The sequence below is a fragment of the Equus asinus genome, chromosome 2, assembly GCF_041296235.1.
Source record: "Equus asinus isolate D_3611 breed Donkey chromosome 2, EquAss-T2T_v2, whole genome shotgun sequence".
NCBI lineage: Eukaryota > Metazoa > Chordata > Mammalia > Perissodactyla > Equidae > Equus > Equus asinus.
The window spans coordinates 26,874,371-26,889,353 of NC_091791.1; the positions used below are offsets into that span (position 1 = coordinate 26,874,371).

A 14,983-nucleotide genomic window follows, 5' to 3' on the forward strand; every position below is an offset into this window, starting at 1 on the left:
TAGAACTCAGCAAACAGAAAGGCTTCTGATGATTATTCATTTCTTTGCTTTTCTTGCACTATCTTTTCTACTCAAATAAAGGTGTTTTGAAAAGAAGAGCTTCACCGTTTCTAGGCTCTGAAGTCAGAAAAGAAAAAAATTTTTTCAACCACCCCTATGACATTTTTCTCTCTGGGGAGAGGGGCAGGGATGGGAGACAGGAAGGACAAGCATTGGTTGAGCGCCAACTTGATACCCAGGACCGTGCTGGGCATTTTACTCACGGCCCCTTTAATTTAATCTTCCCACCAACCCACTTTACAGATGGGAAAGCTGAGGCTCGTGCAGGCTCTGCCTGGAGACACAGCCAATTTGCCAATAGGCTGATTGGCACCCAGAGTCTATGTATGCACACACATACACACTTGCCTGCATGCGCACAGTGTAGCAAGGTGAGAGGGATCCTGGACCCGGAGTCAGGTGACCTGAATGCTAGTCCCAGCTAAGCCACCAACTCACTATGTGACCCTAGGAAATCACAGACTCTCTGACGCCCCTTCCAGCCCTGACATCTTAGGGTCCACATGCACTCTGGCTGGGAGGCCTGGTACTCAGCAGCTCCAGGCTACCTGCCAGTGCTCCTCCTCGCCCCCAACAGGATGTCTGCCCTCTCACTCCCCTGAGCAGCCTTACTCACACCAGGGGCTGGGAGCAGCCAGAAAAGTCTTAGCCCCCCTAGTGCCTTCTGCTCTCCCCTCTTCCCTGTTTTGCCCACATCCCTGCAGAAAGCACTAGGCTAGGATTGGCTGCAGAGCCCAGGGGCCACAGGCTCACTTGGGACTGAGTGCTGGCTCTACCACTCACCCACTATGTCTCCTGGGGCCAATGACTCAACCTCCCTGAGCTTGAGTCTCGCCTCCATTACTGGGCCCAGTAATGGAGTCTGCCTGCCAGGGTTGCTACGAGAACGGCCACATCGAAGTGCCTAGCAGGTAGTGAGTGCTCTCTAACCCATGGTTACAATGATTCATATTCACTACTTCCTGGGGGTGGGGGGGCTTTGAGGCTCCATTTATGCTGAAAGCCACAACCTGAGGGTCCGCGGAGGGCAGAAATCCTGCCCAGGCACCACCCGCCACAGCTGTGGCCTGGAGGAAGGGGCGTTCTGCAGCTCACACGAAGGCCCCCGAGCTGCCCGGGGGCCGCTTGGCCCTGGGGCTGCTCCCAGTGGCAGAGGGGCTCCCACGCCTGATGGGATCCAGCATGTGGGACCAGAGGGCCTGGAGGCGGGCCGGCACCTAACCGGGAGGGCGGACACTCACCGAGCAGCTGGACGCCCCGCGTGAGGCCGTAGACGTCCACCAGGGCCCAGAGCGGGTCGGCCGTGCGGACCCCGTTGAAGAAGAGCATGGCAGCCGAGTCGTTGATGCGGTAGAACACACGGCCCTTCTTGTCCACCCAGAAGGCGATGATGTTGCCCTCGTTGGCAAACTCCTCGGGCAGCGCCTTGGCCCAGAAGCCGCTCTGGGACACCAGGTCGGGGCAGGCGTACTTGGGCAGCGAGTCGGGGTGGATGCGGGAGGGGTCCTTGCTCGTGAAGCCCAGGCGCAGAGCCCCGCTCCAGCAGCACTGCTTCTTGGTGATCTGGGCGGAAGGCAGCTGGCCTCAGACAGCCTCTCGCTCCCTCTCAGGGAGCCCCAGGGGACGGGAGCGCGCCCTTCTCCGCAGACCCCCTCCCATGGGAGTCACATCACCCCGGATCACCCACCACTCAGGCTCCTTTCCCTCCCCCAGGAGCCCTCCCACCAGTCTGGTGAGAGCTACTGGTCCCCATGGCCACTCCCCTCCCCCGTTCCTTCTTTGTCACACAGGGAAGGTTGAGAAAGGAGTAAGGAAGAGGGAAGAGAAAGAGGAGAGACTAGCAAGAGTAGAAATGGCAGCAGAGAGAAAGAGAAGGGGCCAGTGTGTAGTAATGGCTGTGGCAGAAGGCAGTGACTGGGGGAGAAAGCTCAGAGGCCCAGGGGGATACAGTGATGGAGAGCAGGGAGGGAGGCCCCACCTTCAGCCTGACTTGCTCGTAGATGAGGACTGGGCGGTTACTGAAGGTGATGGCATTGCAGAAGCTGGCCTGCCTCTTAACGGCCTTGTGGCTGAGGTCCATGAGGATCTGGGAGCCCTTGGTGTGCGGGTGGAAGAGCAGCGGCGTGGCTGGGAGCCCCCCGCCGGGCAGCACCGGGGGGCAGTGCTTCTGCTTGTGGTGGCATCGGTGAGAGGTGACAGGGAAGGGGCCCCCGATGGAGTCTGCAAAGGAACAAGCCACAGTGTCAGAGAACTTGGCAGTCCAAGAGCTGGACCAGGCTCCCCTAGGGAAGGGCAGAGGGCTGGTGCATAAGCAGAAGTCACTCCTCTGCCCAGTATTTCCACCATCATTGCCACACACCACCACCACTTTTTGCCACCATCCTTTTCCTGCTACCATCTATTGCCATTCCCACTTCACTATTCACCACCATGTACCATCACCCTTCACCCATCACCTCCCAGCACTGCCATCTACCCTCATCCTTCACCCATGATCTACCATCATCCTCCACCATCCCATCACCACCATCTTCCCTCCTCATTCACCCGTCACCTCCCAGCACTGCCATCTACCCTCATCCTTCACCCATCACCATCATCTACCATCATCTTCCACCATCCCATCACCACCATCTTCCCTCATCGTTCATCCGTCACCTCATAGCACTGCCATCTACCTTCATCCTTCACTCATCACCATCATCTACCATCATCTTCCACCGTCCCCTCCTATCACCACATCTACCCTCATCATTCACCCATCACCTCCCACCACCACCATCTACCACTGTCCTTGACTCTCACCTCCCGCCACCACTACCTACCATTGTCCTTCACCCATAACCTCTCTGCCTGACCACCACCAACTACCATCTACTGTTCCTCACTAGTATTTACAACCATCTATCTTCCACCATCTATCATTGTGATAAATCACTGTTTACTACAAACGCCCACCACCATTCTCTGTCACTCACTACCACCATCATTTATTTTATTCAACAAATATTCATTACATATCTGCTGAATACCAACCCCTTTCCTGGGCACTGGAGACATAGGCATGAAACATACATGTATCCTGTCCTCAAGAAGCCAACAGTCCGGGAAGGGAGATAAGACATGGACAGAAATTGCAATACAAATGGCCGACGGTGGTAAGTGCCAAAAGGACGTACAGGCAGGTCACTTCTCAGGAAGGCCTCCTGGAGAAGGGGGAGAAGGCACTGGAGCGGGGCTGACAAGGCTGGAGTGCAGTGAACACATGACTGTGGGGCTGCCATGAAGACCAGGAAGTGTGGAGGGACCGCCTCTGCAGCGACAGACCCAGGACCACACCCATGTCTTCCTACCTAGGTTGCCTTCTTGCTTTCCCCTCTCGTGCCTGCAACACCTCAGACACAGGTGGGCCTCTTCACCGAGTTTCCTAACGGACCTCAGATCTGCCTCAAGAGCACCTGACCAGGGAGGGATACAGCTTTCTTCCACAGACAGCCCTACTGCACCCCAAAACAGGACAGAGTACAGCACAGGGCTTGGTCCAGGAGAAGGCGCTTTACAAACATGAAGCTGGCATCCAGGAGACAGGGCAGAAAGAGGAAAGAATATGGGATGAGGTGTTGGGTGGCTTGTGTCTGTCACTAGCTGGCTGTGTGAGCTTGGGGAAGTCACTTCCCCTCTCTGGCACAATGGACGGTCTCCACCCTGTGGCTCTAAGACATCTATCAGCAGCACTGGCAGCATTAATGTGCAGCCTTGGTGGTTGAGGGCAAGGGAGGGGAGGTGTTCATTTCTTCCCCAAGACCCTATGCCACCCATCAGGAAGGGCAGCCCCCGCCCATGCCATCGTCTTAAGGAAAGAGGGACATGGAGGATGGGGAAGATGGAGGCGGGGCAGTGGAAAGCCACAGAATGTGACAGAGGCCTTCTGGGATCAAACTTTGGCCCCTGAGAGGCAGAAATTTAATAACACAGAAAGCTTGGTTAGCATGGGTGTACCCAGAGGCCCTCCACTCCCTAAAGGGGAGGAGGGGTTTCCAGGAAGGAGAGGAAGACAGGGAGGGGGGAGAGAGTGAGGGAGGGACCCCAGAGGCTAGAAAGCCCAGACTTCAGTCCAGGCTGTATTTGCATTGGTTTGCATCATTTTGCATCTTCGCTTCCTCTTTCCCAGAGGGCCCCAGACACCAGTGTCCGCAGTCCAGGGCCAGCCAGACACCCTGTGCGTCAGCCTCCAGGCCTCCCTGGAGCAGCTTCCTGTATGCGGCGCCCATGAGGAGGGAGGTTGGGGGTGCTGGGGACACAAGGAGGAACTCGCCTTGCTCTCACTAAGGAGAAAAGACTGGAATTGCTAACAGTGCTCAAGGCTTTGAGAACCGCCAAGCAGCGAAGGTTGAAATTGCTCTGAGGAGGCCCAAATAGTCTGGGAAGGCTACCTGGAAGAGGCTGAGTGGCCCCTGGATAGAGCAGAGCAGGGGAGGTCATTCCAGGGAAGGGAATAGTTGGGGTGAAGCACAGGGTGTGGCACTGGCTACAGGTGCCCTGCGTGGAAGAGGTGCCCTTGGGGCTCAGGCCAGCCTAAGACACAGCTTGACTCTTGGTTTTAAAAAAATACCTGCTGGTGAAAGGTAACATTACACATTGTTTAGGGATGTGTACATATGTAGAAATGAAAGCATAAAGGAAAAAAATACCTGCTGGGTGAATGGATAACAGGGTACAGCTATACAATGGAATACTACTCAGCAGTGAAAAAGACAAGAACTACTGATATGAGCAGCAACATGGATAAATGTCAAAATAAGTATGCAGAGTGAAAGAAGGCAGCTTTAAATAAAACATACATGATCCATGGAGTAACTGCAGGGCCTCCCTTCCTTTCAAAGCCTTCCTCTCCCTCCACACTGTCCCACTATATCAATTCTAGGAAATGCACACTAAGCTACAGTGATAATGAGAGATTGGCAGTCACCTGAGGACGGTGGCAGGAGGGAGGGAGGAATTACTAAGGAGCACAAGGGAGCATTTGGGGTGATGGATGTGTTTCCTATCTTGACGGTGGTGATGGTTTCATGGGTGTACACAAATGACAAAAGCCATCCAGTTACACACTTTAAACATGTGTGGTTTGGTGTATGTCAACTATCCCTCAATAAAGCAGTATTTTAAGCGTGCTGTGCCCAGCAGCTGCTTAGAGCCTCTTCTAGGAGAGGCCTCCCCAGCCTCCACTCAGAACCCAAGGACCAACTGCAGGGCCTCAGCTTCCTTCAAAAAAGCTTCCTCTTCTTCCCATCCATCCCGGCCGGGGTCCTAGGGCCCCGGGTAAAGGTCCAGAAAACACTGGCTCTGGGCAAATATGGTGGAGACGCTGAGGGACCAAAGAGCCAGGCCCTGGAAGCACCATTCCCCAGGGCCTCCCTTCCACAGGGAGGGTGTTGGGTGGGCAAGGGCAGCACAGGCCCAACCACGCTGGCTGCCAGCAGGACCGATGGAGAACAGGGGATGTGGGAACCCTGTTCCCTGGGGGCACGATGTGCACCCGGATGTGTGGCCTCAAAAAGGCATACACATACACCTGTGAGCACATGAAGGTAACCCAGACGCTAGGAGACATGGTGGGAGAGAGACTCTCCCTTAGACCAGGAAGCCCACATTTACATATGAACTGTGTGCACAGGCATGTATTCACCTACACACGGATGCACAAAACAGTACACATAAACACACGCCCAGCACACACAGGCCGTACACCTAATAACAATGGCGGCCATTCATCAAGAGCTAACACGGGCCAGGCTCTGCACTGGAAGTTCTACACACACTTACTGGTCTCACCCTCACAGCAAACTTAGGAGGGAGGGAGGGACATTCCCAGCCCATTTTACTGATGATGAATCTGAGCCTCAGAGAGACTGAGGGGCTTGCCCAAGGTCACACAGCCACAGGAAGGGGCTCTAGGAGCCAAACCCAGGCAATCTGACTGTAGGGCCTGTGTTTTAACCATTAAGCATTAACAGCCAAGAAAGCACAGGTTTGGTGTGCTGGATGCATTTTTTTTAAACACACATTAAAATATGGTCAAAACTGTAAAATATGGAAAAAATGTTCATCCATGTACCACGTCAAGGCATCTCTTGGAGCATGCTGGGGGAGACGTGGCATTCTAGTATGCTGCTGTCATCACACCTGTGTGGATGCCACCAAAACACAGAAATACACACCATGGGTTGGTTGGTTTGGGCAGGGAAGGACTGGCCCTGAGCTAACATCTGTTGCCAATCTTCCTCTCTTTTTTTTTTCCTTTCCCCAGAGCCCCAGTGCCTGGTTGTATATCCCAGTTGTAAGTCCTTCTAGTTCTTCTATGTGAGCCGCCACCACAGCATGGCAAGTGACAGATGGGGGGAGTGGTTCCATGACCAGGAAAGGAACCTGGGCTGCTGAAGTGGTGGGAGCGCCGAACTTTAACCCCTAGGTCATCAGGTCTGGCTGCACACCACGTTTTCATGCACTGCCCTGAGACATGGCTGATAGGATGCAGCACGGTGCAGCCAATGTGGGAAATGGCTTGGCAGTTTCTTATAAAGTTAAACAGCTACCATGCAACTCAGCAGTCACACTCGTGGGCAGTGACCCAAGAGAAATGAAAACACACCCACACAATGACCTGGACACAAAGGTACGGCAGCTTTATTCATAATAACCAAAAACTGGAAACGCCTCGAATGTCCTTCAGCGGGTGAATAGACAAAGAAAACGTGGTACATCGCCACAATGAATACTACTCAGCAATAAAAATGAACGGAGCTGTGATACAACGAGAAGGAACCTCAAAAGCAGGCTAAGTGAAAGAGACCAGACTCGAAAGGCCACATGCGGTCTGACTCCATCTGTACAACATTCCGGAAAAAGCAAAATGATAGAGGTAGAAAGATCAGTGGGTATCGGAGTTTGGGGACAGGAAGAGAGGTGACTATGCAGCAGCACAAAGGACGTTTCTATGGTGACAGAAATGTTCTATATCTTAATTGTGGTAGTAGTTACACAACTTAGGCATTTGTCAAAAGTCACTAAATTATATACTTAAAAAGGATGAATTTTATTGTCTATAAATTATATGTCAAAAGCAACAACAATTACAAACCAGACCTTCCTTAAGATGGAGGAGAGGCAGGCTGGAATCCTGACCACCACGGCCCCCATCACCCCACCGCAGTGTTTGGACCACCTTACAGGAGACCCCAAGGCTTGGTCTGCCTGCCGCTCTCAGCCTTAAGTTCCTTCCACACCTGTGAGGCAGGGGTGCTGTTCCCTGCCCGCTCTGGGTACGAGGAGAGCACTCTGGGAGCTGCGAAGCACCTTCATGGATCCCGGGGCCTGCAAGGTCGCATGCTGCCTCCCCGGGCCCACAGTGAGGTCTCCGAGGCTGTGAGGACAGCCCTGGATGCAGGGGCTGCCTGGGCACTGTCCTCAGCCCCATCTCTGTATCTCAAGCATGCTGCGTGCTCAACACCCACCAAGCCACCTTTGTAGGGATGACTTGAAAACCCTCTCTGGCTCGCCGAGCATCTCCTGCCCACGGACCACCGTCACTTGCCACTTAGCAGGCCCCAGCTGAAGTCCTGACAGTAACCCACCAGCCCCACCGTGCCCCCCAGGTCCCAGTGGAGTCTTGGAGCATTCCACACCCAACCTGCCAATCCCACCTCAGAAATAAATATCCCTGGGCCCTGCCCGCTCCTGGCCTCCTGTTGCCATGTTCCTAGGCCCCGCCTCATCACTTCTGGAACAAAGGCCAGGACCACCCTGTATAGCCACATAGGCTTCTGTGCTGCACACCTCCGGGGGTGCCATTTTCAAGGACTACAATAGGAATGATGCCCTCAGAGTGTCCAACATGGCAGCCCGGACCTGGGTGAGCACCACCGCCCCACCCCTTGCTGTCCCTGTTTCTGCTGTCTCCCTCTTCCATCTCAGCTGACATTACTATCTAGGAGGAGGAAGGAGAAAGGCAAAATGAATTAATCCTGAGTACAACTCTGATACAAAGTGCCAGAGGGCAGCTGGGGGCAGGGCTTCTTCCCCATACCATCCAAAAGGGTTCCCTTACTGCACTTTGATGTACACCATGACCCCTTAAGGTCCCCATTCTATAGATGAGTTGCGATTCAAACTGGTTAACCAACTTGCTGAGGTCACACAGTAATTAAGTGGCAGGGCTGGAACCTGAACCCTGATCTTCCAATGCCATGTCCAGAGTCCTTTACCCTACTCAGCATCTAATACTAGAGCTCATTTTCCCCATGAGTCCAAGATGGCAGGCATAGTGGGAAAAGACTGTGTGGAGGAGGTGCCGGCCAGTCCCAGCTGAGGGAGCGGCCACATCAAAGGGCCTCAAGATGCTGGGCCTGCGCACTGCACAACTGCTCCCCCAGTGGCCAACGCTCCTGGGTGGAGCCCCATCTGGCTCACCGCAGAGCTCCTAGGGAGCCCCCGCCCCACTTAGTGACAGTTTTACGAGCTTCTCGGGAGCCACAGTGGGGGCACCTCACTCAGGCGAGGCTGCTGCTGACAAAATGGAAACTCCCCCACAGCCCATTCCTCCTGGGCATTTATGAGCTGCCAGACACAAGCCTGCCCAGCCCTCCCGTGACCCTCAGCCAGCTCTGGACCGCATTCCTGCCTCTTGATGGGATCCCAGTGAGAGAGGCCCGGGCACAATGTAGCCTCTTGAGTGAGCTCCCCACTGCCCCAGAACCATGCTGGCAGAGCCCCAGATGCCCGGGCAGGGCTCAGCTGGGCTGCCCAGGAGAGACAGGGAGAGACCAACACTAATGACAATGACCAACCTCTGTGTGGCTTAACAGGCAGTGTCTTCATTATGCCCCCAATGCCACGATGAGACAGGTCCTCGCCAAGGTCACCCAGCCAGAGTAAAGAGCCCAGATCTGAACCCAGCCCGCTGCCTCCAAACCCACAGCTCCGTCACGAACTGTGAGACCTCCAGGAGGCTCAGTGTTCTCATCCGTAAAATAGGGTCACACAGACCTTCTTCATGGGACTCTTGTGAGGATTAAATGAGATGAGGCATGTAAAACTAACTCAGTAAGTGGTTGCCAGAAGAAGAAGAATTGTTACATATAATAGTTGTTAATAATTATATTGATAGTTAATAGTTATTAATAATTATATAACAATACTACTAATAATTATTGCTATTGACATCCATCTGTACTCTCCACCCCTTTGCTCAAGCTGTTGCCCCTGCCCCACGTATCTTCTCGCCCTGCCCCACCTGCGCCTCTCCAAATCCCACCCATGTGTCAAGGCCCAGCTGAATCCCACTGTGTTCAAGATCACCTCCTTCTGAACCCACGGCCCTGAATACCAGTGCTGGCATGATCCTTTGCATCCCCTATGAGGGAGGCTTGTCTCCCTTTCTGGACAATGGGACGGGGCAAAGAGCATGGGCACTGGAGGCAGGAGGCCCTGGCCTCAAACCCTGGCCATGCCACAGATTTGTTGTGTGACTTGGGGCAAATCGCTTCACCTCTCTGAACCCTGCTTGCTTTCTCCATAAAACAGAGTCATCATAGCTGCCCTGCCCACTTCTCCAGGTTGTTGTGAGGACCCAATGAGTTCACAGATGTGAAAGAATTCTGCAAACTTTAACACCTGATCCCAACATAAGGTCTTATTTTTTCTTATAAAAGCAACCGCCACTGCCATAGGAAATGATCAGCTCATTTCAGCCCAGTGGGAGGCCGGCCACTTCTGCTTTATCTTATCCCAAACGCCCTAATCCCAGATTGCCAGGTGGCCCTGATTTGGACTAGCTTATAAGCATTCACTGAATAGGGCTCTCACTGGGCAGAAGACTTTGGGAGTGAGCTGGAAGGGTGGGAGAGCAGATGGGGAGGGGGCTTGGGTGAGAGATGATTGTAAAACTGGGCAGATGTGAACATCTCCGGGTTTCTTAATGGGGCCCACCCCCCTCACCTGGCTCTTGCCTCCAAGCTTGGCCCAAGCCCATTTCTCTCCTGGGAACCTTTCCTTCCTCCTTCCCACCTACCTACCTGCCTTTCTCTCACCAATCCTTCGGACCTTGATTTTAAAGCTCACTTTCTCCCAGAAGTCTCTCTGGCCCCAGACCATATTAGGGGCCCTGCTATGGACCTTCAGGGACCCCAGCCGCCCCTAACAGAGCATCCAGCACCCAAGCAGCCTTTCTCAACTCTGATTCCTCCACAGAATTAAGCCCAAATGCCCTGGGGCATCCACTGTATGCAACGCCCTGCCTTGTCTTCTCTATACCCAGAAGGGTCTGGTTATGTGCCATCCTTGGGAGAACTGAGAAAAGAGTCACTCAGATCATTTTCTGTCTTCTGGACACTGCTTTCCAGCTAGGAAAGTCTGCAGGGTTATGGGTGTCTGTCTCCCAGAGGCACTGTGAGCCTCCTGAGGGCAGAGACTGTTGTCTTTTTTTACTGCTGTTTCCCCAGGGCCTAGCTCAGAGCAACAGCAGGTGCTCAGTCAAAGCTGAAGGAATGGCCACCACTCAATTCTTCAGACCCCGGATCAATTGGCAAATGTCCAGGGAGCACCCACTTTGTGCCTTGCCCTGTCTGGTATCCTGGGGAGAAATTAGAGAAAAAGAGACTAAAGGGACAGCTTCCCTTACTGCTCAGCACCAAGATCCCACAACACTTGCCTGACTACAGCCCTGCCTGCTCAAGAACCTTCAATAACTCCCTACTTGCCTGCAGGAAAAAGGAGAAAAGGAAAGTCATGAGAGCTGATTCTTTCCTGTGTGTCAGATACTGCACCTGATGCCGTCCATAAACAAGCTCATCTCACCCTCCCAATCCCGGCAGGGTAGGTGTGCATGGGAAGCAGCCTCTAACATGGCCCCAGTGATCCCACATCCACCTCCCGACAGTCATCGCTTTCATAATCCCCTCCCCTTCCGTGTGAAGTGAACCTAGCAACTGGCTTCTAACGCAGTGAACACGGCTGAAGTAATGGGATGTCACTCCCTAGACCGGGTTATAGAAAACCTTTGACCTCCATCTTAGTTACTCTCTCTCGCCTCCCTTGGGTCTCTCCCTCCGTGGGGAGCCGGCCGCCATGTTGTGAGGTAGCCCCATGGGGAAGCCGAGTGGTAAGGGACCAAAGACTGCCCATAACTATGTGAGTAAGCTGGGATATGGACCCCTCTCCAGGCAAGCCTTCCGAGGAGACCACAGCCCCGGCCAACAACTTGACTGCAGCCTCCCGAGAGACATTAAGCTGGGGGCACCTCCCTAAACCGTGTCAAGATTCCTGACCCACAGAAACTGTGGGATAGTCAAATGTTCGTTGTTTTAAGCCACTAACTTTTGGGGTAATTTGTTATATAGCAATAGATATGTTATGCAGCAATACAGTATCAATTAGTCCCATTTTATTGATAAGGAAGCAGAGGCTGTGAGAGGTAATAACTTGCCCAAGGTCACATAGCTGGTAAGGGGCAGCACTGGGCTCTGAACTCAGATCTGTCTCGCTGTGCAGCCGTCCTCAGGGAGCCCCAGCTAGCTGGCCAGCATGCTCAGCCCCGCCTCCCCTCCATGAACCCTCCTTCCCACCCTAGTCAGTTTCTCCATGACCGCTGCAGCCCCCATGTATGTACACCTTTGCTGCATGATTAGCACCCTATCGTCTCCTCCAGGGCGCCAGGCTAGGCATCCAGAGGCCCTGCTGCTCCCTGGAAGACTGAAGGAATTCATGACAATGAGGAGGCGAAGGAGAGTGGCAGGGAGTGGGCAGCATCGCACCTTCGTAGCCAAGTTCATCTTCACCCTGAGCCTCCTGCTCATTCACTCGGCGACATCCCAGTCTCTGACATGTCCAGCTGCCAGATGTGCATGCAGCTGTGCCTCCCAACATCCTCACTGCTGGGAGGGGACCAGAAGGGGATTCCAGATGCTAACTATTCCGGGTTCCGCTCCCTGTCCCTGTCTTCCCAGTGCCTCCCCCAAACCTGCCAGGCCTGAGAGAATGAGGGGGAGCGTGGCTCAGTCACATAAGTCCACACACCATGCAGACCATCGCCCTTAGTTCCCCTTACACAAATCCACACTCACTCGTGTGTGGGTGCGTGTACACACACAGCCAGTGGGTATGTCTAATGGCGAACACAAGCACCCAGGGAATATTCTGTCCCAGGGGCCTACCAAGGCTGGAAGAGGCAGAAGATGCAATCTGGGTCCTTAGAGACAGCCAGGCACGTGTGTGTGTATGCACTCGTGAGCACCCACAGCCTGGAGGAGCCTCCGTGGAAACCTTCACAGAGGTACATCCACCAACAGAGAGCTTACTATGCAGCAGGTGGGTGGCCCTTTTTGCCCATTAGTTCACCTAATCCTTTCTACAGCCCTTCAGCGTAAATCTTACCATCCCCACCTTCAGAAGTGGACACTGAGACTCAGACTCAGATGAAGGGACTGACCCAAAGTCACACAGCCAGTAAAAGTGGAACAGGATTCGAACTCTCACCAAGAACACGGCCCACCTTACCCTTCCTCTCCAGCCTCGTCTGGCTTTATTGCCCAGCTCAGGCTGCACATCTGAAGCCGTCTCTGACAGCCGCATCCCACCTGCCCCCTCACGCCACCTGCAGCTCCAATGTCACGTGGTCCAGCAGCCAGGGCCTGTACCCCACACTATTCCCTCTCGCTCACTGACCAAGCGTCTGCTAGTGCCCATTGTGTGCCAGGCACTGGGCTGGGTTAAGACGGGTTAATACGGAGATGGATCCACCTGATCCACACCCTCCCAGAGCCCACAGCACGAGTGGGGTGTGTGTGCATGTGCACACATATGTTCACACACGCACCTGCCCACTCTGGTGAGCTCACCTCGGCCTAAGCCTCCAGAGCTGCTGCCAGGAGACAGACGGCTCCCTCTGAGCTAATCCCGGGTCTCAGAAGGCCCCTTGATACCCTTTCCGTGCTGTATGTTTGAGAATTAAGGAACCCAAGGAGGAGAAGTGGGGGGTCAGCTGTGGAAGGAACAAGACCTGGCTTCCCCTCTGAGCCACCAGCTATGTGACCTCAGCCGGACATTTCCCTTTCTGGGCCACAGCATCCCCTCTGTGAAAGGACATGGTGGGAACCAATCTCTCGGCCCCCTGCACCCCAGCATCCAGAGACCAACCTAGATGTGGCCATGTACATCTGGGTGCATTTGTGTGTGTCATCGGCACATCAACCCCTCAGCAACGGGTCCATCCTTCCCTGGGGGGAGTGGTGAAGGAGGCACAGGAGGAAGCAGAAGGAAGGGGAGGGCAGGGGAGGGAAGGGGAGGGGAGGCATCTCAGTATTGCCGCTGCCTCCCTCCGTGCTCTCCCCACCCCCATCCTGCCCTCAAGACTGGGAACAGCTCTGGAAATCTGCCCGATGAAAGAGATCAAGCATGTAACTGCCGAAATCATTTTCCAAATGGTAATTAATTTCTCCCATGGGTCCCCTGCCAGGCTGGTCCCAGAGGAGCCTGACTCGTCACCACCAGCCCTACCACACACACACACACACACTCACACACACACAAACACACTCTCAAACACACACACACAACTCGTGCAGAAACAGTGACATCTGCAGAATAACAAGGACATGTCACAGGCAGAGTACCACAAACGTGGCTGCTCACACATGGAAACGCAGACACAACAACACGAAATCCCCTGAACATTACACAGATAGATACACATACACATCAAACACAAATACACAATCTGTAGACACCAGAAACACAGACAGCCAGAACATGTCCACAAACACACTAGATAAACTCCACACACACACAGTCTCGGGTTACTCTGTCACTTTCCCTTCACCTCTCACCGTCACCAAGCCATCTAAAATCTTCAGCTTGAACCAGCCCACAGTGAAAATAACATCAAGAACTATGTAACTACGTCTTAGGGAGTCAGGCGGTGGGCTGAGCGCGCCCGTGGGAAGAAGGAACCCCCCTGCATCTCTCACTTCCCCCAACTCACCGCCCAGGAGGAGGTGAAACCAGAGCCACCAGGGCAGCCCGTGCACAGGTGTGGGCACACGTAGGTGTGGACATGGGTGAGGACACGTGAGGACATGCACCCAGGGGTTCTGGCTAAGGTGCTCTGTGGGTACAGGGAAATACCCCCTCTCCACAACCCCCACCCCCATCTCCGGCTCATGTTGATGGTAGGCTGAGGCGGGGCCAGACCGCTTAGCAAGGGCCCAGCCTGAGTAGGGTGGTCCTGGCAAGCGGGTGGGCATCAAGGCAGATGAGACTTTTAATTAGCACTCACCAGTGGCCACCCAGCCTGGACGCCCAACTCCTAGAGTTCCCAGCATACCCCAAGTTATCCTCCTGTCCCACGGGGGAAGGGAGGGAATATGACCCTGGCCTCAGAATGCCTTTCTAAGCCCTTTTGCTTTTGCGCATGTTAAGTCCTTGCTCACATTGTCTTGTGTAACCCTCACAATAATCCTATGAGGAGGGTACTATTATTAGCCCCACTGACAGATGAGAAAACCGAGGCTCAGGAAGACACTCGCTGTAACGCACGTCTACCTACTCCAGAGCATGAGCTTTTGACGACCACCTACCATCTCGGGTGGTCTCGGGGTCCTCCCTCCCCTCTGAAGTCTGTGCTCCCACACAGCTGGGGGACAGTGTGCTGCGTCCTGAGCCTGTTCTGAAGGCCTCTAAGTCCTTCCCAGGCCACAGGCTTGCCCAAGTCTGACTCCAGTGGAAAATGCCAGTTGGCCCAGACCCTCTGCCAACAGGCCCCGCTGGGGCCAATGAGCCCTGAGAGGAGCTCCCGTCCCACAGACGGGCAGGGCCAGGCCCAGGTCAGCCCAGCCCGAGTCTCAGGCCAAGGCCCAGGCCACTGGCACTGCCC

The 14,983-nt window shown here is 54.2% G+C and overlaps 1 protein-coding gene across 3 annotated transcripts in view; it reads right to left on the bottom strand.

Annotated features, from left to right (window-relative positions):
* Window positions 1–14,983, bottom strand: part of NEURL1 (neuralized E3 ubiquitin protein ligase 1) — an 85,411-nt gene that overhangs the window by 21,702 nt on the left and 48,726 nt on the right. For 2 of the 3 annotated variants that reach the window (XM_014829110.3, XM_014829112.3), the window contains exons 2-3: window positions 2,039–2,280; window positions 1,302–1,623 (exon numbers count right to left, since the gene is read on the bottom strand). In XM_014829110.3, the coding sequence (XP_014684596.1) occupies window positions 1,302–1,623; window positions 2,039–2,280 (564 nt within the window). Of the gene's footprint in view, window positions 1–1,301; window positions 1,624–2,038; window positions 2,281–14,386; window positions 14,448–14,983 lie in introns of those variants that run through there. The other variant, XM_070483812.1, reaches the window with a different exon arrangement.